The sequence below is a fragment of the Periplaneta americana genome, chromosome 9, assembly GCF_040183065.1.
Source record: "Periplaneta americana isolate PAMFEO1 chromosome 9, P.americana_PAMFEO1_priV1, whole genome shotgun sequence".
NCBI classification, from domain to species: domain Eukaryota; kingdom Metazoa; phylum Arthropoda; class Insecta; order Blattodea; family Blattidae; genus Periplaneta; species Periplaneta americana.
The window spans coordinates 94,369,237-94,396,137 of NC_091125.1; the positions used below are offsets into that span (position 1 = coordinate 94,369,237).

The window sequence follows — 26,901 nt, forward strand, 5'->3', positions numbered from 1 at the left end:
TTATAATTAATTGCATTTATTAGAGAGGAATATGCTGCAAAACATGCTTTGATTTCTTGTTGTCTTGTATGAATGTAACACATTTTCTATTGCTTGAAAGCAGTTTAATTCACCTCGCAGTGGGAGGGCAATAATTTTGCTCACCCTTCTTGCTCACTGCTACTGCCTGCAGAATAGATTCATTGCAACCACTCACTCAGTACTTAAATAGTACGTGGAGTCCAGTACGTGCTTCTGACCTTGACATCCCTGAATTAGTTTCACGGAAGTGGAAAGATCCTATTTAAGATTATGTTTGTTCATTCAGTGTATTTTGCAAAACTGGAGGATCAAAAGATGGAAATCTAGGTGTCAAAAATGCCAATAATTGAATACCGGTACTGAAAAGTACGCTACGATTCTTAGGAATCACAGAAAATGTTACAATCACTTATTTTATTGAAACAAATATACAGTACAGTGGCCTTACATCAGGATGTCAATACTGTAATAACATAGATTTCGTAAAAATTAATTATTAACAATATGACGCTAATAAAATGAGTATTAAATTAAAAATAATTTCACACTGTTCTTCAAATACCGCTCAAAATATCTTGGTATAAAATTATTTATTATAAATTAAGTTGAGTTGCGAAAAATTTCTTTTATTTCATGTTTTCAATTTTATACGACAAATATTATTGCTAACGTACGTATCATAAACTGTGTTCGTCAGCACTTAATTCCACATTATTCCAGAGTCAATAGAAAAACACTTCAACATAAAACAGGTCAGCCCACCTTATCCACAATAGTTTGACAGGTCGAGATTGTGAACGCCGTCCACCGCAGGATGGTAATGACAATGAACCAACACAGCCACAGAAATAAACATAGAAGTGAAAGTTTGAAAATTTGATGAAGCCAGTACAACCTGCAACATAACCATCGTCAATCAAATCAGATAGTTACCTCCATAATTCTATCGGTCAGTAATATTGTAGTTTCCTGATAAATAGGTTACTTTTACGATTTTTAATGCCGAGTGCTTGGAAAGTAAGTCACTCGCTCACCTTAGTTGACATAAAAATTATAATTAAATTCATTTTCATAAACAAATTTCATAATTCAAATAATGAATACTCATATTACAAGTGTAGACCTAATAATAGTAAAGTAAACTTAATTCAACAGCTAAAAGATTACGCTATAACAACAACAACAACAATAATAATAATAATAATAATAATAATAATAATAATAATAATAATAATAATAATTCTTACTTACAAATAGCTTTTAGACAACTGGGAGGTTCATTGCCACTCTCACATAAGTCCGCCATCGGTCCCTATCCTGAGCAAGATTTATCCGTTCCTAGCGCCATATCCCACAATATTCCTCAAATTCATTCTAATATTATCCTCCCATCTACGGCTCGGCCTTCGAAAGGTCTTTTTCCCCTCAGGTCTTTCAGCTAACACTCTATATGCATTTCTGGATTCACCCATACGTGCTACATGCCCTGCCCATCTCAAGCGTCTGGATTTAATATTTCTAATTATGTTAGGTGAAGAATACAATGCGTGCAGTTCTGCGTTGTGTAACTTTCTCCATTCTCCTGTAACTTCATCCCTCTAAGTTCCAAATATTTTCCTAAGTACCTTATTCTCGAACACCTTTAACCTCTGTTCTTCTCTCGAAGTGAGAGTCCAAGTTTCACAAGTATATATAATAACCGGTAATATAACTGTTTTAAAAATAATTAAAACTTTCAGTTTTTTAAGCAGACTAGATGACAAAAGATTATTATTATTATTATTATTATTATTATTATTATTATTATTATTATTATTTATTTTTTATTATTAACATGCGCATCAAACATATAATTAGTTGTCTGTTTCTGCACCTAAAATGACTCTATAACTAATACAACAATTCACGTGATGAAGTATTTTTCTCTGAAGTGGCTTTTGCAGTACACAGCCTACTACAGTTTAAATTTGTATGGATAAATGTTTCAAGATGATATGAATGGGATATTTTTAAATGCTACCATCTTCCTGGACAATGGCTGTGTTCACAAAAAAGGTCTTTAGACTATGGTTGTTTTAAGAAACCCACTGAAAATTCCCGCTCCTATAACATAGGACTATGGTGTCTTTTTCTATTAACAACTAATTCAGTAGATGGCCGCTACAATACATTAATATTTTATGATATTGATGATTGAGAGCATGAGCCCTAGACCTCCCGAATTCGAGTCTCAAACACTACTGCCTGAGCCAACTCACTCGGTGATACTCCCAATTAAAATACTGAAAATATCAGTAGCACAGAATCGTAATGTAAACAGCCGATTCATGAGTGAAATAGGACTGTTTGTGGATTATTCAAGTGATCCGTAATATTAAGTACATTTATGACCGATTTTATATTATTTTTTTAATCGTCTTAATTTGACTTGGAAAAATGCCAAAAAAAAAACAACATAATTTCTGTTGGGAGGAGTTAGATCACTATTGCACTGACCCTTTTAATTTTAAAATGTTCCTGAATTTATTAAAGTGTAAATGTTTTAACAATGTTATACATTTCTTCAATTTTCTGCTAAACGATATTAATTTTTTGTCCATGTTCAAAAATAAAGTTAAATAACACACGTATCTCTTATTTGGAATTCTTTTCCTTAACATCATTATTTCCCAGTTTTACTTACTTTTAGAATTTCAAATAATAATAATAATAATAATAATAATAATAATAATAATAATAATAATAATAATAATAATAATAATAATAAAACTGACTAAAATTTGTATAGTGAATTCTAAAATAGACAAAATGCTGTATGTATTCCACTCATTCAGATTAAAAATATCTATTCTCATCCTCATTTATAAGCAGTTAAAAAAATGTATCTTATTTGGTACTTAAGACTTAGGCCTACATAATGTCCATATTTGGTTATGTATGAATATTTTGTTTACTTAGTTCTGAATTTGCAAAAAAAATCGTTTTGAATTGGTTGTAATTGCAAACAATTTTACAACGGCTATGTTGTATAGCTTTAAATTCTATAATGTTGTTTTTGCCCCTCTTTAACTAAGTTGTTAATGTTTCCATAACCTTCGGAATTGTGTGCGCGCGCGTGAATGTGTGTGTGTGTGTGTGTGTGTATGTATGTATGTATGTATGTATGTATGCATGCATGTATGTATGCATGTATGTATGCATGTATGTATGTGTGTAAGAACGGACGGACGTACGCATGCATGTATGCATGCATATGTATCAAATACTCTAAATTTAACAACAAAGTTATCTCTTTGTTGCTTCCCAGTATTTTGACATTACACTGGTCAAAAAAAGTTAAGCATATTTCCAGTTTACCCTATAATACCTGATATTTATGTTTCTTTTGGTTTTATGTGGCACGTATTATGTTTACTAATTCAAATTCTTTCATTTGTTTTATTCTGCATCACTAGGTAACGTCCAAATTACGGCTAGTAAACAAAGCCTGTAATTCGAGCAAAGTTCAATCAGTGTCGTTTTGCTTCATAGTGCAGTAAACAAAGTCTCTAATTCGAGCGAAGTTCAATCAGTGTCGTTTTACTTCATAGTGCTTCATAGTGCAGTACAATGGCTCGGAACACCCTTACAATGGCAGACCGCATCAAAATGATCACTTTGATGGAACAAAACATGAGACAAGTTGATGTTGCTAACATCCTTCATGTGAATCTGAGTATTGTCTCCAGACTGTGGAGAAAGTTCCAGGAAACCTAGTCAATAGCAGATCGACCTCGCGAGGGCCGTCCACGCAAAACAACACCAGGTCAGGACCGGTATGTAAGGTTATCTGCACGTAGGAACCCTATAGCCTCAGCTACAACTCTGCGCCATGACCTGCGCGAAGCCACTGTGTTGTTGTAAGTAGCCAAACTGTGCGCAATAGACCTCATGACATAGGGTTGTATGCTCGAAGACCACTCAAGACTCCAGCACTCCGTCCACATCAGAGGGGTGCTCGTGCATGATGGGCTAGAGCACATGAGAATTGGACTCGAGACCAATGGACCAGAAATTTATTCTCAGACGAAGTGAGAATGGGCCTACACCCTGACAACAACTCTATTCGCGTATGGAGACGAACAGGGGAACGAAATCATCCCTCAATGACCGTGGAACGTCACCAACAGTTTGGTGGTTCAATCTTGTTTTGGGCAGGTGTCATGTTTGGCCGCCGCACACCACTGGTTTCAATAGAGGAAAACATGACTGCTGCCGTGTATGAGAACAACATCCTCCAACCCATAGTAAGTGGTTTTGCAGAGACTTTAGGAGAAGGGTTCACTCTACAGGACGATAATGCTCGGCCTCATCGTTCTCATAGTGTGCAGCGGTATCTGGTAGAGCATGGGATCCGAAGAATGGATTGGCCAGCATGCTCACTGGATATGAACTGCACAGAGCATGCATGGAGCTTTCTCAGGAGAGCCATTTCCAATCGTCCACATCACCCATTAACGATTCAAGAACTCAGGAATGCTGCCTTGGAAGAATGGGTCAATTTGCCTCAGGAGAGCTTAGATGCGTTGGTACTGAGTATGCCCCGTCACATACAAGAGTGCCTCAGGGTTCGTGGAGGATCAACACGTTATTAAACAGGGCACTGAAAGCACCATTTCCTTTTCTTTGATGATGTACGAATTTCAACTTCCCTTATCTTTTCCGTTGTTTCCAAACAATGCAACTTTTTCATTTCATATTGAGTCCATTGTTAACAAACAGTGTATTTCTACTTTTAAGTTTATTCTGTGGAACCAAGAAACCCAATTATAATTTATCTATTTTATTTTAATTAATAAAAACCGTTATATACCTAATTATGCTTAACTTTTTTTGACCAGTGTAGATCATGATATGTCTTAAGAACTTCACAGATTTTTATGTGATGCATGTCCATCTCTAATTCTGATTGCATAGGAGACAGTTTGTTGTGGTTGTTATCCTAATCCTGCAGAAATGTTTGTTTAAAAGTTTAAACAATCATGTCCAGTAATCAACTTAAACATGGCTACAGCTGAGGTGCTTCAGTTATCAATCCAGGATCCTTGAGAATTTTCCTTGAATTACAATTATCATTTTGACGGATTAAAATTATAATTAGGCTACAGGCGATTTTCTTTTTTATGGTTAGTTTTATAGACCTACATGAAAACTCATTATGGGGTATTTAATGGCAATTTTTTTTGCTAACATGTCAGCTCCCTCATTTCCAATCTTCGGAATAGCAGATACTGCACGAGTTAAACCCCGCATTTCTTGTCTCCATGATAGATGTGACTGTGCAATCCGCAACGCCTATCTTCCTCAACGGTAATGCATTTTTCGTTGTCTATCTTAGTTCTGTCACGCTTCGTCTCCACCTAATGTGGTACCTATTAGATTACGTCCATTTTCGGCTTTCACCTTCAAAATTCTCCATGTTCCTTCATATGGACGGACAAAAATCGGAGTGAGGGAAGTGGCTAACAAACTTGGATCTCACACGGGCACTTCTTCCCAGCCCTAATTTCTCTTTCAAGACGCATTTTGCGTATCTTTTAAATGTTTCTCATCCCATTTCCTCCCATTCATTCATTATTTACCCTTTGGTTATCTCATAAGATTCTTTAACATAAAATTGTTTATTTACTTAGGCCTACAATTATTTTAAAATATGCTCGAAATGTCCTGCACCTATTTCAATGCACGCATAGGCACTTCGGATCACGGCTGCCTACTGTAGGCCTACATCGGCAGGTAGAGTTCTCTTAATACTTACTTACAGGCTTTTAAGGAACCCGGACGTTCATTGCCGCCCTCACATAAGCCCGCCATTGGTCCCTATCCTGAGCAAGATTAATCCAGTCTCTATCATCATATCCTACCTCCCTCAAATCCATTTTAATATTATCTTCCCACCTACGTCTCGGCCTCCCTAAAGGTCTTTTTCCCTCCGGCCTCCCAACTAACACTCTATATGCATTTCTGGATTCGCCCATACGTGCTACATGTCCTGCCCATCTCAAACGTCTGGATTTTATGTTCCTAATTATGTCAGGTGATGAATACAATGCGTGCAGCTCTGCGTTGTGTAACTTTCTCCATTCTCCTGTAACTTCATCCCGCTTAGCCCCAAATATTTTCCTAAGCACCTTATTCTCAAACACCCTTAACCTATGTTCCTCTCTCAAAGTGAGAGTCCAAGTTTCACAACCATACAGAACAACCGGTAATATAACTGTTTTATAAATTCTAACTTTCAGATTTTTTGACAGAAGACTAGATGACAAAAGCTTCTCAACCGAATAATAACAGGCATTTCCCATATTTATTCTGCGTTTAATTTCCTCCCGACTGTCATTTATATTTGTTACTGTTCCTCCAAGATATTTGAATTTTTCCATCTCTTCGAAAGATAAATCTCCAATTTTTATAGTTCCATTTCGTACAATATTCTGGTCACGAGACATAATCATATACTTAGTCTTTTCGGGATTTACTTCCAACCCTATCGCTTTACTTGCTTCAACTAGAATTTCCGCGTTTCCCCTAATCGTTTGTGGATTTTCCCCTAGCATATTCACGTTATCCGCATAGACAAGAAGCTGATGTAACCCATTCAACTCCAAACCCTGTCTATTATCCTGAACTTTCCTAATGGTATATTCTAGAGCGAAGTTAAAAAGTAAAGGTGATAGTGCATCTCCCTGCTTTAGCCCGCAGTGAATTGGAAAAGCATCAGATAGAAACTGGCCTATACGGACTCTGCTGTAAGTTTCACTAAGACACATTTTAATTAATCGAACTAGTTTCTTGGGAATACCAAATTCAATAAGAATATTATATAAAACTTCTCTCTTAACCGAGTCATACGCCTTTTTGAAAGCTATGAATAACTGATGTACTGTACCCTTATACTCCCATTTTTTCTCCAATATCTGTCAAATACAAAAAATCTGATCAATAGTCGATCTATTACACCTAAAACCACACTGATGATCCCCAATAATTTCATCTACATATGGAGTTAATCTTCTCAAAAGGATATTCGACAAAATTTTGTACGACGTCAACAAAAGTGATATTCCTCGAAAGTTACTACCTACAGTTAGTCTTGTCCCCCTTCTTAAAAATAGGTACGATTATGGACTCCTTCCATTGTTCTGGTACAATTTCCTTTTGCCAAATTGCAAGTACAAGTTTATAGATTTCGCTAGATAATGCCCTTCCACCCTCTTGTATTAATTCTGCTGGAATTTGATCAATACCTGGAGACTTGTACTTTTTCAGATTTTCTATCGCAATTTCGACTTCAGAAAGTGTGGGTTCCGGTATGAATGGCTCAGCAGTTTGTATTTGAATTTCGTCCCGATCATTTCTATTTGGCCTATGTATATTTAGTAGTTGCCCAAAATAGTTTTTCCATCTGTTCAGGATTGAATAAGAGTCTGCAAGTAAGTCACCATTCTCATCCTTGATCACGTTTACCCTTGCCTGATATCCGTTTTTAAATTCCTTTATACCCTTATATAAATCTCGAATGTTTTTATTCTTACTATTTGTTTCTACCTCATTCAGTTTTTCCTTCAAGTAATCTCTCTTTTTATTCCTAAGTGTACGACTTGCTTCCCGTCTTTCATTGAAATAATTATCTCTATTCTCCACAATTGGATCCTGCAAGAATTTCAATTTTGCCTGTTTCCTTCTATCTACTACAATAGAACAATCTTCATCAAACCACGGTTTCTTTTTCTTAGTTTCATGATAACCTATGCTCTGCTCAGCTGCAATTTTGATATTATCTCGGATATTGTCCCACACGCTATTAGCATCTAACTCTTCCTCAGCTTCGTCAGCAGTTGCTAAAGCAGCAAACCTATTTGAAATTTCAACTGATAACGTTGCTTAGTTTCCTCGTCCTTTAATAGAGTTCTCTTATTAATGATATCAATTAAATGGGGCAATTGATTTGGTCAACAAGTTGTTGGATTGTGCCTCAACCCTTAAACCAGACATTTCTCATTTTATCCCAGTACTTCGATTCACCTTGCCACAGTTATTGGCATCATCACTCATCTCAGCTGAGCTTCTGCAAGTAATAAGGTGTATTAATATATAGTAACAGTTTCAATAATTGCAGATATGAGTAACGAGTGGTTTTGTAATGGCGCACCTGTATCTTTTCTTGATGGCCTGTGGTAGATTTTTGGGGTCTTCCTTCAACAGGAAAGTCCGGACTCCCATGAGAGCCTCTCTGAAGTAGGAGCTCCAGTCCAGGTTCCTTATGTTGAAATCAAAAATCGCACGATCGTCTTCACCAATCTTGTCCCACATTTGCTGCACATTTTTATTCGAGAATTTCCACTGACGAGTACAGAAGTAAGATATTACGTCAGTGAACTTGTGCAACTTTCTGTACGTCTTTATCATCCTGAAACACGATCACACAACCATTAAAGAGGTGTTACACGCTCTAGTCTTGCAGGCACGAACACAATGTTAAACAAGGTTTTCTTTTAGTAGTCACCTTCTTTCATTCTTGGATGCAAGTAGCAAGGAATCATAAAGCTTACCGAAACATATGTAACAAAGTGGAATCCATGCCAACAGATGTCTATGTCGAGAATGCTGAAAAAGCTTGAAAAATGAGGAGAAGAAGACAAAGAGGACAATATGGAATATAATATATGGTGATTACTTTCACGTGTTAATACAGTATTACGTTTATAAATACTGTATCTAGTTTACTAGTTTCAGCTTGGGAGCCATCTTCAGAACTTGTGAGATCCTTGCGTCTTCCAGTGTTTTCATTTAGTTTGCTGGAGGTGCGTTTATATTGTGTAGTGTGGAGTCAAATAGTGTGTGTATTATGAAATTCAGTTGTGTGTTGAGGATTTGTTGGGAGTATGTTTCTGTGTATCTGTATATTTCATATTGTTCTAGTGTGTTTAGTTTCTGGTTTTTCGGTTGGATATGTAGAATTTCCATATTTGTATCTATGTTTCTGTAAGTGTGGTTAGCGTTTGTGATATATATTTGCGTATGTGGAAGTGTTGTGTGATTTGGTTATGGCTGTAATGTGTTCTTTGTAACGTGTTTGAAATGATCTGCCTGTCTGTCCGATGAAAAAGTTGTTGCAGCTATTGCATGTGAGTTTGTATACACCTGTTATTTTGTATTTGTTTGTTTGTTTGTTTTTTTTTTTGAGATGCTTTTGTAGAGTGTTTTGTGTTCTGTATGCGATGTTTTAGTTCAATTTCTTGAATGATAATGCGATCTTGTGTGTGTTTTTGTTTTCGTATGTTAGTGTGATGTATTTTTTGTGTTCTTGTGTTTGTGTTCTGTTTCTATGTTTCTTGTAATTATGTTTTGTCTTTTTTATTATGTTATATATTATGTTGAGGTTGTATCCATTTTCTTGTGCTATGTATTTGATGTTATTTATTTATTCTTTGTAGTCTTTCTGGTTCATTGGTATGTTGAGTAGTCCATATATCATAGCACGAAATGCAGCATATTTGTGTTGTGTTGGGTGATTGGATATGTTATGTATATATGTGTGTGGTTGTTGTTGTGGGTTTTCTGTAGATTTTGAAACTGAGTTTGTTATCTACTTTTGCTGTGATATAGAATAAGTGATATGTAGTATAAACAGTAACATGAGCTGCGGTCAGGAAGTCAAAAGAAGAATAGCACTTGTAAAGGAAGCCTTTAATAGAAAAGAGAGCATCTGCGAACCTCTGTAAAAAGAACTAAGGAAGAGACTAGTGAAGTGCTTTGTATGGGATGTGGTAATGTATGGGGCAGAAACATGGACATTACGAAGAAGTGAAGAGAAACGAATAGAAGCATTTGAAATTTCAATATGGAGAAGAATGAAGCGTGTGAAGTGGACAGACAGAAAAAGAAATGAAGCTGTGTTGGAAAGAGTGGGCGAAGAAAGAATGATGCTGAAACTGATCAGAAAGAGAAAAAGGAATTGGTTAAGTCACTGGCTGAAAAGAAACTGCCTACTGAAGGATGCACTGGAAGGAATGGTGAATGGGAGAAGAGTTCGGGGCAGAAGAAATCAGATGATAGACGACATTAAGATATGTGGATCATATGCGGAGACTAAGAGGAAGGCAGAAAATAGGAAAGACTGAAGAATGCTGGGTTTGCAGTGAAAGACCTGCCCATGAGCAGAATACGTATGTATTTATGTATGTGTGTATGTATGTATGTATGTATGTATGTATGTATGTATGTATGTATGTATATCATCTTACGAGGGTTTGTGTCCCACGCTGAAGAACACGACGTCAACGAGCAGCGCCGGCAGCAGGTGTAAGAACAGGGCGTATATCTTGTACAGAAACAGCACGTTGGTCTGCGTGAAGGTCACCATCCAAATCGCATTATCGAACGGTGCTTGCCAGCTATGCTTGATATTGAGGTTGATGTAATCACCCCAGCTAATCGGGTTTTCGCAAGACGACACGAAATTGTATACCGGAATGTCCTCCTCACCGCATCTGCAACAAAGAGCAAGTAACCAAATGTCTGCGAAGCCAAGATATCGAGCCAACTCAAAGAGCTAGTCCAAGGTTTCAAGGTTATGGAACTTAGTATGTTTTAGTGGATTATTGTACGACGCTTTATCAACTGCTATGGTTACATAGCGTCTGAGTGAGATGACTGTGATAACGCTAGCGAATGAGCAGGGTTACCAGAAGTCCTGGATTTCCCAGGATTGTTCTGTATTTTAATGGTGTGTCCTGGGTTAAGTTATATTTGTCCCGAAATGTGAAAATAAAGGAATGGAAAAACTGTAATTTTTTTTCTTATTTCTACACAAATATTTTTAAAATTCCTTACTCATTTTTAAGACTACTATCCAATCTATGTTCAATGTCGTCATCGCCTCCTATAGGGCTCTATTGCAATAAAAACGGTGTTTAGTACTGCAGTATATATTAGATATTATACAGTATATTTATTCTTTACTCTCTCTGGATGTTGATTTATTATTGATAGGATTTAAACTCTGTATTATCGCGCATTTTTATGTATAGATCACGCTGTAATATGGCACATTATTTTTCCAGACTTTACCAATAATTCAAACAAAATTTCATAATCTAGCAAAACTGTAAAAAAAATTTAAAGCTTAGGCCCTAATATAATTAGCTGAAATATATAAAATCAGTTGTATTGTAAATTTAATTATTAATTAAAATGTCTAGTGATGTTAAGGTACGCAGTAATATCATCTGTCCTGGATTCCTGATGAGAGAAAGTGACAACCCTGGAGATGAGTCCAGGGTCCAGTGCCAAAAGTTACCCAACATTTGCTCTTAATAGGTTGAGGGAAAACCACGGAAATATCCTTGTATGTTTATTACATTCAACATTTGAACCTTCCCCTCTAATTTTGTAATTTTTAATTAGTTATTTAACGACGCTGCATCAAGTCCAAGTTATGAAGTTTCCTGTTTCGCTCTTGTACTAATTCATACATCCAATTGTTTATTTTATTGGGTTATTTTACGACGCTGTATCAACATCTAGGTTATTTAGCGTCTGAATGATATGAAGGTGATAATGCCGGTGAAATGAGTCCAGGGTCCAGCACCGAAAGTTACCCAGCATTTGCTCGTATTGGGTTGAGGGAAAACCCCGGAAAAAACCTCAACCAGGTAACTTGCCCCGACCAGGATTCGAACCCGGGCCACCTGGTTTCGCAGCCAGACGCGCTGACCGTTACTCCACAGGTGTGGGTTTCCAATTGTTCTTCTAATAATGTAACAGCCTTATTCTAAATGAATATCCTCAAGTTAAATATCTCGATATAATAATCGACCAACACTTACGTTGAGATAAATGTGTTCCTTTTCTTTGCTTTAGATTAAGAAAAATTATTCATTATTTTGTTATCCTGCGGAATTATTTGACTATCCATATTTTACGACTGATTTATCTCGCATTAGTACAAGCTATGACTATTACAATACGGTATTAGAGGATGGGGTAGTGATTTAGTACCTCCCGCATGCCAATAACACTGCTGCTGAAACTAATGATAAAAATATGTCTTAAAAAGCCTCTTGATTATCCCTCAGAACTATTGTATTCTGAATTTAAAGTATTTGATCAAATTTATAGCAATGTCTTATTGAATTTCGTACACAAAAACCGAATTTGTATTCACATACATATAAAACTAAAAGATCAGACAACATATGTTTGACAGAACATAAATGTACAACAAATGTAGCTTATAATCACAGTAGCAACTTCGGTCCAAGGCTCTATAACAAGATAACAGCTAAATTTCCAAGCATACAATTTGCTAATGCTCCTTATTTTAAAAAATCAATACAAAATTATTGTTTAGAGAGAAAATATAAAGTTCCAATTATTGTGATATCTAGGCCTATACTTTTTTATTCTGCTGATTAATAATATATTTATGTTTGTTTTGTGGAATGCCCCCAGAGCACGAGTAAGTTATGTACTCTTTCTGTAGGTGATAGATTTTACACTGACCTTTGTTCTAGCAATAAATTTATTATTATTATTATTATTATTATTATTATTATTATTATTATTATCATCATCATCATCATCATCATTATCTAGCGTCGATGTAATTGTGGGTAGCGCAAAGTTATTTTAGTGAGATTAGACGCAGTATTCGCACGAGAGTACCTGACATTCTCCTTAGAGTTAGGGAAAGTCTCAGGAAAAAATCTAACGAGGCAATCAACTCAAGCAGGTTTCCAATCGAAATCTTAGCAAAACCCATATAACGAGTCGCTATCCTTCAACTACGCCGGTGGCTATTTTTGTCTCGTCTGACATAACCTTCATATTTCTTACTGCACTACATAAAGTAACAATTTTTTATAAGACTCTTTAGTGGCTACCAGCATAGCTTAGACACCTAGGGCCGTATTCATAGACATTCTTAGCGCGGGCTTTCGGTGGATGATCAGCGAACTAACGTTTTTCGTATTCATAAACCAGTGTCAGCGATATGATATGATATGATATGATATGATATGATATGATATGATATGATATGAATCCTGTTTAGCACGCTCGTAGCCCGGGCTAGCGAAATGTCTATGAATAGCACCCTAAGGGCCGTATTCATAGACATTCTTAGCGCGGGCTTTCGGTGGATGATCAGCGAACTAACGCTTTTCGTATTCATAAACCAGTGTCAGCGATATGATATGATATGAATCGTAGCCCGAGTTAGAGAAATGTCTATAAATAGCACCCTAAGCGCGTTTTTCTGCTAATTCGAAGTCGTCTGGATTTCATTCTCGCTTGGACTAATTACCGGATTTAGTTTTTCCCGAGGTTCTCCTAACTATTAAGATGAATCTCAGGTAAAGACATGGCGAATACCATCTCGCTACCACAAATTCTATAGACGCTAAATAACCTAGTAGTTGATATAGCGTCGTTCAATGACCATCTTAAAAGAGACCATTATAATTTCCTCTTTACAAGGTTTCTTGCTTTCTTATACTTAAAAATATTGTTTCATTTCTTTGGGTCTTCTTCAGTTAATTGCTCATTGACTTTTTTACATGGCGGTCATTCTTAAAGAGAAGACAATAGAGAAAGAGAGAGAGTGACCATTAATCGTGCTCATACTACCCATACTATTAGGGAATCACTATGATCCAGCATTGCGACCTAGTATCTACTCTCCAACTAAGCGCATTCCAAACTCTCATCAGCTGACTATACTAAGATTCACCGAGTGTCTAGGCAACCCCACTCGTACAGTACGATTATTTAGTCCTTACAGTCGCCGGCAATGTGCGCCTGGGTCAGGCGAGTATATTTAGTTACGCCAAGGGGTGTTTGGGTTAGTCACTCGCTTGCCTTCGGAGCGATCGGATGTCATGCGTGCGGTAGAGCCGTATGTGTCTAGTACAATTAAGCTGTACTGCATTCCTTTACCGACCGCTCGCCCTTATCTCTACTTCGGAGCTCTCCCCACTACTCCTATTACTTCCCCTCTTTCGCGTCGCTGAGCAGTCAGGACTAAACAATCGGTCTGTACATAGACTAGCCCCCCTCCGTGCTAAGTCAGCCGGCGATCGAGTAATACTATGAAATGATATTGAAATGGAGATTGGACGGAATGGTGATGATGCCTAACGTCGAGAAACAGGAGAATTCCGACAAAAGTTCCACCTGTGATCCTGTCCACCACAAGTGTCAATGTGGTTTTTTCGGCCTGACTGGGACTCGAATATGGATCGCCTACGTGACATACCGAATGTCTAGACAACTCAACCACTGCAGGAACAATCGTACTCATGCCCAAGACTAAAGAGCCATATCGTTGAGTCAACAACAACGAAAACAATCAGCCGAAGGTAAGGCGTCTCTCAAACTGAGTATAACACAAACCAGCTTCGTATAATGAACTGCAGTAGCACAAAAGCGTAATGCAATTCAATAGAAAATAATAAATATTTCATATTAAGATTTTATATGCACCTTGTCCCTCTTAGAGGGACAGAGAAAGAAGTGATAATTTCAAGTGTAAATAATGGTTTATTAACATAACTTTATGTAAAAACTTTCCGAGTTTCGGAGAATGCTCAATGCAACTCGATGTGTGCGCCTTGAGTTGCTCTGCAGGTATTCAACCTCCCGCCAAGTGTTCTGTAGCATTTGTGGAGTCACTAGCGCAGCTGCATTTGTGATGCGCTGCCTCAGTTCCTCCAGCTCTGCCTCTATGGTACACAGTATCCTTCACAAAGCCCCAGAAAAAAAGTCCAAGGGGTAAGATCAGGTGACCTGGGTGGCCAAGCAAGAGGTCCTCGTCTTCGATCCACCTATCGGGGAATTTTTCATCCAAGAACTCACACATCCGTTGATGATAATGATATGGGGCCCCATTCTGCTGAAAAACCGATCCTGGGGGAAGTTGGTCAACAACAATGTTCTGTAACATGTCTAGATACACATTTCCTGTGACTGTAGTCTCTACGAAGAAGAATGGTCCAAAGACTCGCGTAACAGATTTTACTTCTGCTAGTCATAGCACGAACTGAACTTTCTATTGTGGTGTCCACATGGTGGCGCTAGGCTTGTTTTAGTGTCCTAGCAACAAACAAACGAAAGTTACGCATAAACAAACGAAAGTTACGCATGCAGCTGTTTTCAAACTTTGTTGCATAACTTGGACAGTTTCTCTATCTTGTCAGACGTAAATCACAACGATATCTTTATCTGATTTTAAATGGTGAGTACTTATTACTCAACCCCTCTAAGCGGGACACGGTCTACAAAGTTTTAAATCACAAGCAAATTATCGTTTATGTCGTAAGGTAGCTGAGTCGTCTCTAGAGTCTAGATCTTCGACTTATCATGCAGACGATCCGAGTTCGAGTCCCGATAAAGCCTGAAAAATTTACAGTGACTTAGTTAACATAATCATACGAGGATGCAATATTCATCAGGATGTGGTAACATTCTTTATATTACATTCCCTTCGTCTACAAATTATTTCCATTGGAAAGATGTATTAATATCAGGCTTTAAGCAAGGAATAGATTGCAAAACTACCTCTGAATAAAATTCGAGAATTTAAACTCTTCGTCATCTAGACTCGTTTTCCTGATTGTGGAGTCGAATACGAGAATTTAAAGTATGGTTAACAAATTATCGTAAAAGAGTTACAACATTGCAAGCTATTTACATAAAACGTTATGTCATAAAACCAGTTTTATAACTGTAACAGGTTTCTTCATTGTCAGAGATAGTTCTTAACCTCTCAGCTGAATGACTATCTTTTTTGCGTGAATGGCTATTACAATAAAATATGTTATACAAGGTAAAAGCCGTTTCACTGTAGTTGAAGCATGGCGCAGTCGTCTCGCGCAGGTTACATGAGGGGCAGCACGTGGAAGTCACGGAGTAGACGTATTTTCGACAACAGTGTATCCAAGATCAGGCTTCAACTATCGTGGAACGGCTTCTATAAAAAAAAAATAGGAATAAGTACTGTCCGTTACTCAGGAGAATACGAGGGGCAAGAATGTGACCTTCTTGACTATCGCTGTTGATTATTATTATAAACATCGCTCAAATAAGCATCCCAGTATCGTGCAAGAAACATGAGTAACAATGCGTATGGAAATTAAAGCTAAGTTGAACAGAAGGAGACCTAATGTTTCCGCTTACTACATTACAAATATTGACGTGTTGTCGTACGTTATCTGTTCACATCCCTTCCTCTTCAGCCCGCTCTCGTCTTCTCCTGAGTCACCGACAGTACGTACACATTTCCGAACTGATGTAGATATTCTGCCTTTCCATCACAAGATTCAATGATCTATAAAAATTAGTGATTTTACCTGCGCCTCTCGTAAGTGTCCCAGGCGGAAGAAATGAGGCCGTTGATGGCCATATCGCAGGGCACGATGTCGGCCATGTACTTGCCGTTGATGTGCATGGTCCTTATCATCCCAACGCCGACCCCCACAACCGCACCCGTAGGTCCGTACAGATTGTCGATCCATCCAGAAACTGGGTCGTTCTTGGTGCATACAACTGAAACAACCCGTAACATGTTACCCCACTTAAGACCGGATTCACTTTTCTTCACTTATTTTACTAAACGCAAGCTTTTCGATATATAATAATTCTCTGCACCTTTTGGAATATTCAGATCTCCACTCCGGCCATTCGCTTCTCATTAAGAATTACGTAGTAATACAGGGTGATCCGTTTGGGTATGGATAAAATTAAAAAACACCCTGAAACATTTACTACTGATCTTTATTTGTTGAAACTTGGTGCATACAACACTGAAAGATGCAAGCTTCCTCAGAGCTAACATGACCCCCCATTGCGCACCCTGCACAACTCATAACGGTGATGCAATTCAGCCCATGTCCGTTGTAACATAAGAGGGGTGATTTGTTGAAAAGCTTCAGTAATTTTTACTCTCAGATCATCAATGTTCCTGGGTTTCTGTGACTAGGCAATGCCTTTAACAAAACCCTACACGAAGAAGTCAGGAGAGGTTAGATCTGGAGAGTTCGAGGACCAAGCCAAGAGATAGCTGCTTCTCGTACTGAGTTTCGCCTGCGACCTCCTGCACGTTTTTTAATACAGAACCTGTTTCTACAAATGTTCGATACCACAACATTATGGAATCGTCGTATTTAGGTACATTACGCATACCATACTCACCATCGAAATTCCCTTTGAACTCTTTTAACACTCTCAAACCGAGCATACCAAAGAACACATCGTGCCCGCTGTTGATTTATAGTAGCCATTTTAATATTCTACGATTTTCATTTGTCCTTTCATATTATGGAAACTCCCATCTTTTAATCATAATATAACCAGCAAGAAATTTTTCCTACTATCATAATAGCTTTATAGTAATAAATTAATATTATCCATACCCAAACGGATCAGACTGTAGTATGGCCGGAAATAAAGTATACAGAAATTCATACAGTCTTGGCTTGGCTTTTCGAGTGTGGAATCGGAATTCGTCCCTGTTTGGCCTGTGCGCCCTATATATATATATATATATATATATATGATAGTTCAAGTTCAAGAAGTGACCCAGGTGACATTCTTGAATACGACAATGGCAAGTGGACCATTCTGTCTCAGCCCTGATTGAGCAAGGTCCCATCCGCAGATGAGTAATCCGACAAGCCGATTCGGAGCTCTAAGACCCTTCTTGCAGGCAAATAAGCTCAGAAACCCGTACAAACCCGAAGACTTTACCCCTGCCTATTTCTAACTATTGCGGATCATTAGAGATGGTAGATTTTTCCAATCAAGATAAATGCTAAATGTGACCAAATGCTGTCAGAATAAGTAATTTTATGTTTAAAACATATTATATACTTACTTACTTACTTACTTACTTACTTACTTACTTACTTACTTACTTACTTACTTACTTACTTACTTACTTACTTACTTACTTACTTACTTACTGGCTTTTAAGGAACCCGGAGGTTCATTGCCGCCTTCACATAAGCCCGCCATTGGTCCCTATCCTGAGCAAGATTAATCCAGTCTCTATCATCATATCCCACCTCCCTCAAATCCATTTTAATATTATCTTCCCATCTACGTCTCGGCCTCCCCAAAGGTCTTTTCCCCTGTAGTCTCCCAACTAACACTCTATATGCATTTCTGGATTCGCCCATTCGTGCTACATATCCTGCCCATCTCAAACGTCTGGATTTTATGTTCCTAATTATGTGAGGTGAAGGATATAATGCGTGCAGCTCTGCGTTGTGTAACTTTCTCCATTCTCCTGTAACTTCATCCCTTTTAGCCCCAAATATTTTCCTAAGAACCTTATTCTCAAAAACCTTCAATCTCTGTTCCTCTCTCAAAGTGAGAGTCCAAGTTTCACAGCCATACAGAACAACCGGTAATATAACTGTTTTATAAATTCTAACTTTCAGATTTTTTGACAGCAGACTAGATGATAAAAGCTTCTCAACCGAATAATAACAGGCATTTCCCATATTTATTCTGCGTTTAATTTCCTCCTGAGTGTCATTTATATTTGTTACTGTTGCTCCAAGATATTTGAATTTTTCCACCTCTTCGAAGGATAAATCTCCAACTTTTATAGTTCCACATAATATATATATATATATATATATATATATACAGAGTCGCACAAAAGACACTACCCATTTTTCCATCTGCAACTTACTTTATTCATGATTATTTATTTATACTAGAAAGTTATTTCAATTTATTTTCTCTATGCGTCGACACATCTCTGAAGACGATCTTGGACACTTAAGCATATTTTTTTGCAATGTCGTGAAAAGCAGTATCAATGGCTGATGTCAAGTCCTCTATTGTGGTTGGTTTTGACGCGTAGACCATATCATTAACCAAACCTCAAAATAAAAATGCATTGGAGTGAGGTCTGGTGATCTGGATGGCATTTCTAGTCCCTCGTCTTCCAATAACTCTTCCACCAAATACAATAGCTTGTAACACGTTAAGTTTTGTCTCCTCACTTACAGATGGCCTACTTGACCTAGGGCGGTCCATCACTGTTCCGTTTGCTCCAGAAGTTTCCGTAAATTGAAGATCGCCTTCCATGTTGATGGAACAGTGTCAGTGTTCATGCCAGTCTTGAATTACTAACTGATAACCATCTTTGTACCACGTTTTAACAGGAAAAACCCCGTCTTCTGTCGACAACATATCAACAACATCCATGCAGACTGAACGTAAGTAATGCAAACCTCTTAAAATAAACATCTGACAGCAGAATGAGCATTTAGCAATGTACTCTAGTGGTAAAATTAGTGACTAATTGTCAGATGAACGTCATAGCACAGTCTACTATATACAGTCACGAAGCTTGAGTTTTGAGGGTGCTAGAAACAATAAACTGTGACGGTACTATTTTGCATTGCCTGTAATGAGGCGATATTAGCGATCCTAATGGTGAGCAACTATCTAATGTTTGCATATTTACTACATATTGAGCTTCGCGACTGTATATACTAGACTGTGGTCATAGGCTGTAAGTTGAAATCCACGGGGAGATTAAAACTAGGGTAAGGTTGTGTATATCGCACCACTTTAGCATTTATAATTTTTATTGAACAATACTATTTTTATTTTCTGCATTCCTTTACAGAAATATATTCCCAGAACATTTACCTTCCATGTAAAAAATAATACTTGAATTTGATTTAATATTTTAGAATTAGAATGACATTTTCGAAACACCTTTCAGTGGTACCATTTAGGCAACTAGTTTCCTAAATAGCACCTGCGGTTTCTTAAATCGCACCTCTTTAACTGCAGGGAACAGGATGAAGGAAAGCTTTTAATATTGAACATATTGAACAGTATTTAATATGAATAATGTGATAAATTCAAATTACAAGTTTATTGAAATTAATGAAAGAGTAACGCATCTTCAAATGAAATTGAAAAAAATAGAGCATAAATTACCTAACATTTAAACTTCCTGAATGCGGTTTTTATTGTTACATATTTGCCATGTTCTTCACCAGGCAGTTCAAACTGTAAACTGCGTCACCTTTTCTCCACGATTATCTCGAAGCCACCTAAGACCTGCTTCATGATTTAGCTGTCTGAAATGGTTTGAAGATAGAAACATCTAAAGGCTGGGCCTCTGAGTATTATGACGAGGAAGCTGAAATAGGAGCACATCATTTTCCCGAGATAATCTAGCTTCTAAATTTTTGGAATGGGTCGTATAGGTGGACATACAGAAGCAGCACTTTTTTATATGGCAGGTTTGAGTGGCAAATAAAATGTTTGAGCTATTCGACAAATAGTTCACTGTTGATATAACCTGAATCAGAGCAAACAAATAATGATCCTGGAAGAACATCAGCTGATAATGTAGGATGCACTGTTTGACGTTTAAAAATTATCATAGGTGGCACAAAATACCTGGTGCGCTTGTACAGCACACACTTGTTGTATTAACGCCCTTTTCACCACTTGATATTGCACCCACCTGATGCACTCCTCGTTCAGTTAAAATTTTTGGGGCTTCTTTTGTACGGCTAGAATTGTTACAGTTGCTCATATCGCACCGGTGCGAATTAGGCACCTACAAAGTAGTGCGAATTGAGAAACTACGTCATAAGTTATTATTTCCTTCTTTCTAGCCTATAATCACCACATGTTCGAAAATCCTACTAAGTTAAATGTTCTTTAATATTTCATTAAACCAATAACATCTTAAGATTATGAATTCCTTTGCATACAGATCCGTTATTTAGTTACAAAATGTTAGCTAAATATACATCCACCTGAGCGATTATATTAGATACACTATCACCACGTTGCTGACACAAAGAAGTGGCAGAAATCAAGTGACATGGTGGAAGTTCATATGGTAGATTGTAACAGTGCCACTAGATCCCACACTACTACAGTAACTTGTTTCAAACTAGCGGTGGTGCCATTTAGGAAGCGGTGCGATTTATACTTCTCTACCCTATATAGCAGTAACGGGTAGTGGCTTTTGGGGCACTATGTATATTATTGTAGTTTTTAAATACGCGATAAAATGCAAAATTGAGTACAAAGTGCAAACTGTATGTTTTTCTGCGAAATAACAGCCAAATTACATTTTATGAGACATTTGTATGTACCATAAACCTAAAAAAAATTGTTGGCTACTAAAGCATAAATTTCATATTTCATTCCTGTAAACTCAGTTTTTATATGGTTATGATTATTTCCATAAACATTTTTAAATACCAAAGTAATTACTGCGTTGTGGACGGATCAGAGAACTGTTTCGTGACAAAATGCAATGCACTGCATGCATAATTTACCTTCGTGTAAATTTTACAGTCACAAAGGAATATAGCGAAGGAAAGTGGTTTTGGATAAATTGAGTGTTAGTTTGTCATCATGCTTCACTGTATATGAGAACGTTTTGATTAATACTCACTGATGGACGGTCTGAAGATGCCGACGGTCAGTCCTTTGCTGTATGTCTTCACAGTGTCTTCAGCTATGGCTTTCGTGAAGGCGTACGTGTTGGGCCAGTTACCGAGGAGCCTGCATCAAATACGTACATTTGTTCAAAATACTTATTTGATTATCTCACAGCATCCATTTAACTCTACAGGATAATTCAAAATAATTTTCACACACTGCTACTAATGGTTGTGAATACTAAAGAGAGATACAGTGGAAACAATAAAGTGGTGTTTTGCTCATAATCAATAAACAGTGGGGAAATACGTTGCCTTCCTTATTCGCATCCTTCTTTTAGAAGAAAAATGGCCATATAATGATAGCTACAGTGTATGGCATGTTGTGAAGTTCGCTATCATTCGCAATAATAATACATAAGTAGGTGCATCATCTTACGCGCGCATATATCTATAGGCCTATATATAATTTGAACTGGTAATGAAAATTACGGGAAAACGGCTGAATGGATTTTAATAAATGACCCCTCATTTTGAAGCTTGGAACTCAAAGTTTTTCAGAAAAATAGTAGTTTTCAGTGAAATGTCAATTTTTCAACATAATTTTCCTATTTTCCAAAATCCATCTGTCGTCAGTTTTGAGAACTAGCTAAACTAGCTAATTGCATTTCAGAATAAAACAAAATACACATTACAGTAAACAATATTACACGAAGGCTATGATCTGCAAGAATGCTGACATATTTAGAGCTCAAATTAAATTGGTTATTAAAAACATAACTTACTAAAAATAATTTACAGGTTCGATTCTGTGGTGTGTAATTTTCTGAGTACAGCTGTGTATTGGATATTAAAAACTACAAAACTTGAAGTGGTTTGATGACATTATTACCATTTGCATTTAAATATTATTGTAGTTAATGCCATGATGTCACTATTTTTCATTAATTATACATATTAATGCTATATTGATGATATGAAAGTGAAATGTTTTGGGGTTATATAAGATTTAGAGAATATCTTAAATTAGATCTTCATTTCTATAATTCACTGAGTGGCAGCTATATATTATATATAGTATATGTTACTGAAAACTTTAAAACTTACGTAAGATAATAATATTATTAAAAATCAAATATTTGTATAGTTATTAATCAAGTGGGGTTGGGTCTTTTTCATATATTTAATGGCGGTATGGTGTAGATATTTATATGCGTGGTTCTCTTCAGAATTGGCTCGAGAGAGAGTATCTTTCATTATTGTGGAAGCAAATAACTTTCAGAATGTCTGGTATTCTTCACTGAAAATAAATCTGAAAAATATTTATTTGAACGTCTAATGAACTTAGATTGCAGCATTTGCTGTACAAGCCACTAGTTTTATATTTAAAGTCCAAGAAGCATTTCCAACAATGTGTTTTCTACCTCAAAATCCAAACCTGACTCAAATATGTACCTACCTATATTAGCTGTGGAACTTGATCTAATATCATCCTATATAAATATGACTGTAAAAAGACATATGAACAGGCTATTAAAATTCTGAATAAAAGTATAATTGTAAGACTTTCACGGTGTTTTGGGTCTTCAGAACACGTAATAAGTGTAGAAAAGTCCAACGTTCAAATCTACATGACGATTTCATCGTCAGAGAAGGAAAAACAGAAATGATCTATCTCTTAAGTTCATTTTCAATCCCGAGGATTAGAGCTTTGGCGCTGACCCAACAGATAAGTCCTTTCCTCGTCTTCCCTGGTGATCGGATCAAACACCTCGAGGCTATCTACAGCACGGTGCAGAACAACATTCTGAACAGTCTAGCCAAAATCGTTTTTATTATGATGAGTGAATAGGTTGTTTAGAGCAATCACAATGCGGTAATCTGGCTCTTGAACGAGTCGCCCTCAGGCTCCGGATAGGCAGAGAATGTGTAATCGGTAATAAACAGCGCAGTACCGCTAATCCGAAAAACCACAAATTATTAGTGTGAACCCAGTACTGCTCGCTATATCAGTATTTTACTAAGTATCAAATTCAAATGAGAAACACCCCAAAATGGAAAAAAAGGTTGCAAGTTTCTCCCTCTCTGTTGACTTTGTAAGTATTAATTATTATTTGCTAGAATAATTTTCTTCCGACAATACACTGCAGGCCTACTTGTCAGACCAGTAGCTCAGTTATGATAGAATATTACTGCCATAGCTTACTAAAGTCAATTAACTTCGGGTTTATTATTTCCCTTTAAAAGTTTCTTTACCTTTTCTTGAACGTAGACCATAGAAATTACTTCTAAAATGAAATAAAAACATATACTTTGCAGTGCAAATGCCAATTGAATTTAATAGGATCGAAAATTATTAAAGCTGATACAGTAGAGCATCGATTATCCGAATACCGATCAACCGGAACATCGGTTAACCGAAGTGTTCCAGTCGGCAAATTTGAATTTGCGCGCGCGCCATGTAGAAGTTTCGCTAGCGCTGTTTGCGAGATTTAGCGGCAAAAAAAAACAGTCTCAGCTCTGAAGCAAAAAAAAAAAAAGTTTGGACCTCTTTCCTAAACTGTAGGCCTACTTTAATGGCCGTTTTGAACTTGTTAAACTAGGCTAGTCAGTTTTCTGTGTTATTTATAAGACGTTTTGTGTTTAATGTCAGTGTTTCTTTGTTTCATACTGCTCCTATGACACCGGTACAATTTGTTTTCGTAAATGATCGGTTATCCGAAAAATCAATTGTCCGAACATCCGAACACCCCCTGTCCCGAATTGTTTCGGATAATCGATGCTCTACTGTATAGACATTCATTTCAAAGAAACTATATATTTACTGTGTTACATCAAAAGAAGTGTCCAAGTCTTAGGAAAACATGTGTTGTTGCTTCAACTTGGTATTTCATCCCTTTCAAGAGTTATAATAAGAAATACTCATGGAGGTCCTAGCCTCAGCAAAATGCAGAGTACGCGACCACTCCAAAGACACTATACTGCGACCGCTCCCAGGTTAAATTTTACTAAACATAAACAGTTAACAGACAGGTAATTTACTCGCCAAAATTAAGAAAGGAGAAGCTGAAATTCTTGCCTCCTTATGTTCACACACATTTCAACGTTTAAAAAGTGACGAATCACTCGGTGCAGTAGTTCTCGTTGAGAAATGAAGGCGATGTTTTCCCGGATGCTATTTTTCAGCTTTTCCGGTGTATGCGGTTTACTTTCGTGCACTTCGTCGATCCCCCGGCCTAAGCCCTTGTGACTTTTGTCTCTGAGGAACTCTAAAAATAAAAATCTTGGTTCATGTATAAAATGTAGAGAAACTCTTTCTACTCACTTAGGAGTGAACTGGGTGAGCGCCTCGTCTGAGAGACAGTCCACCAGCTGGATAGCCTTGTCCCCTGGCATTGGCGGGTCGTACAACTCCTCCCCGATGTCATGGCGGTTGCAATTGGCGTACGCTGTTGACACGTGCATCACTACCTATGAATCATACAGAGTCGTTCATTACATTGGTGTTATTCTGTAACCTTTTATTTTGTTTTTAATATGGTTAATTTTACAAAGCTTTATCAACTGCGATGGTTATCTACCGTCTGAGTAGATGAAGCATACGGGCGAAATGAGTCCGAGGTCCAGCGCCGAAAGTCACCCAGCATTTACTATTAATAGATTGAGGGAAAACCCTGGAAAAACTTTAATCGGGTGTCTTATCCCAACCAGGATTTGAGTCCGGACTCGCTCATTTCACAGTCTGATATACCAACCGTTACTTCACCAGTAGTTCATCTTTTGTCAGAGACAATATTAATGATGGTCGGTCGGTCGGTTTACTATGCTAAGCGTTTAACAGCTAAAGGCTAGTTCACAATAAACTGGGAACGGAAACGACAAGAGAACGAGAAAGGAAATATTGTTAAAATAAATGTATTTAAATATGAGCATTCACAATAGTTAATTGTGAATGCTCGTGAATGCTCACATTTAAATACATATATTTTAACATTATTTCCGTTTTCGTTCTCGTTTCCGTTCCCGGTTTATTGTGAACTAGCCTTAATTTATTGACACTTCTCGATTACACCTTTTCCAGATGTATTTCAGAATGCATCATTTGTACTGTAACTTATCTCAGATAAATCAAATGTATTTCAGAAAACATCATTTGTAGGTATATCAAATAAGTCAAATGTATTTCAGAAAGCATCAATTACATATCAGTTGAGTTAATTGTATTTCAGTTCATTCAATTATATTTCAGAAGGGGTCAATGGTATTTCAGATAATGGCATAATGAAATAACATTTTAATACAGGCACTGATTTCTTAACACATTGATGTTTAAAATTTGTCCAGCTGGCACTTGCAAACACCTTTTTAAGAATAACATCCCATCCGAGAAGAAAACTTCAGACTTTATAAAATTACTGCATTGAAATATCTGGTATTTTGTGACTCAGGGAATCACTACAGTGACATTTTTACATTGAACAGATCTTGAGCTATCGGCATAGCTCAGTCGGCTGAGGCGCTTGCCTCTAGGTTTGAAGTTGCGCTCGGGCGTGGGTTCGATTCCCGCTTGGACTGATTACCTGGTGAGCAGGGCATAGTTGCGCCCCACGGTCAGGTAAGATGCAGCAGATAAAAAAAGAGTCCCTGTTTTGTGGGCATAGTTGCGCCCCGTTCCCATCAGGTAGAGAAAAGGGGCATGGCATAGTTGTGCCCCAATGAAAAAGGTAGAGAAAAGGACATTACGGGAACTCGAGCCTCGTAATTAACCAACCTTATTGATTTCTTATTCGATTTAATATTCATTATCAATACCGTTAAAATGAACACCATGAAGCTGACAGTACTTTATTAACTGGCATATTCAAATGAGTGAGCCGTTGGAATATGGGGCCTTAGCAGTCCTGAGATTTTATTAGTGATTTTCACACCGTCAGTGGCGTATAGTGAGGTTAATTTAAAAGGAATGTTAAGTTTAGTGAAAAGGGTAAAGAGTTAATCAGTCACAATGGTTCTAAGTTTCAATGTTCAAAACCCTGTACCGCAGGGTTAAGATATCGGTGTACAAACAAAAAATGCAGTTCATTTATTGTGTGTGATTGATAAAAAAAACTGTTATTTAAACAGCAAAATTGATCATATGCTAGGCCTACCGGTACCTGATTTCAATGCAGTTACCATTATAATATTTTAAGTAATTTATTTATTTTATGACAATCACTTGCGTCTGTAAGGCCCATCGGGGCGCAACTATGCCATGTTCATTTTTCTACCTAATTTCTTCGGGGCGCAACTATGCCGTGTTCATTCTGCTACCTGATTTCTTCGGGGCGCAACTATGCCATGTTCATTTTGCTACCTGATTTCTTCGGGGCGCAACTATGCCATGCCTAGGCCTCCTAATTGA

The 26,901-nt window shown here is 37.2% G+C and overlaps 2 protein-coding genes across 6 annotated transcripts in view; one reads left to right on the plus strand and one right to left on the minus strand.

The window, feature by feature from the left end:
• The window catches only part of LOC138706266 (uncharacterized), a 149,780-nt gene that overhangs the window by 105,399 nt on the left and 17,480 nt on the right, over window positions 1–26,901 (plus strand). For all 4 annotated transcript variants that reach the window (XR_011333938.1, XR_011333940.1, XR_011333941.1 and 1 more), the window contains one exon: window positions 19,083–19,292. Coding sequence is in view for 1 of the 4 variants with exons in the window: in XM_069835350.1 (XP_069691451.1) it covers window positions 19,083–19,100 (18 nt within the window). In the remaining 3 variants the exon portion in view is untranslated. The remainder of the gene's footprint in view (window positions 1–19,082; window positions 19,293–26,901) is intronic.
• LOC138706263 (fatty acyl-CoA reductase wat-like) overlaps window positions 421–26,901 on the minus strand; it is a 50,085-nt gene continuing 23,604 nt past the window's right edge. For both annotated transcript variants that reach the window (XM_069835343.1, XM_069835344.1), the window contains exons 5-10: window positions 24,823–24,968; window positions 21,512–21,621; window positions 16,413–16,608; window positions 10,308–10,553; window positions 8,213–8,470; window positions 421–916 (exon numbers count right to left, since the gene is read on the minus strand). In XM_069835343.1, the coding sequence (XP_069691444.1) occupies window positions 775–916; window positions 8,213–8,470; window positions 10,308–10,553; window positions 16,413–16,608; window positions 21,512–21,621; window positions 24,823–24,968 (1,098 nt within the window). In that variant the 3' untranslated portion in view covers window positions 421–774. The remainder of the gene's footprint in view (window positions 917–8,212; window positions 8,471–10,307; window positions 10,554–16,412; window positions 16,609–21,511; window positions 21,622–24,822; window positions 24,969–26,901) is intronic.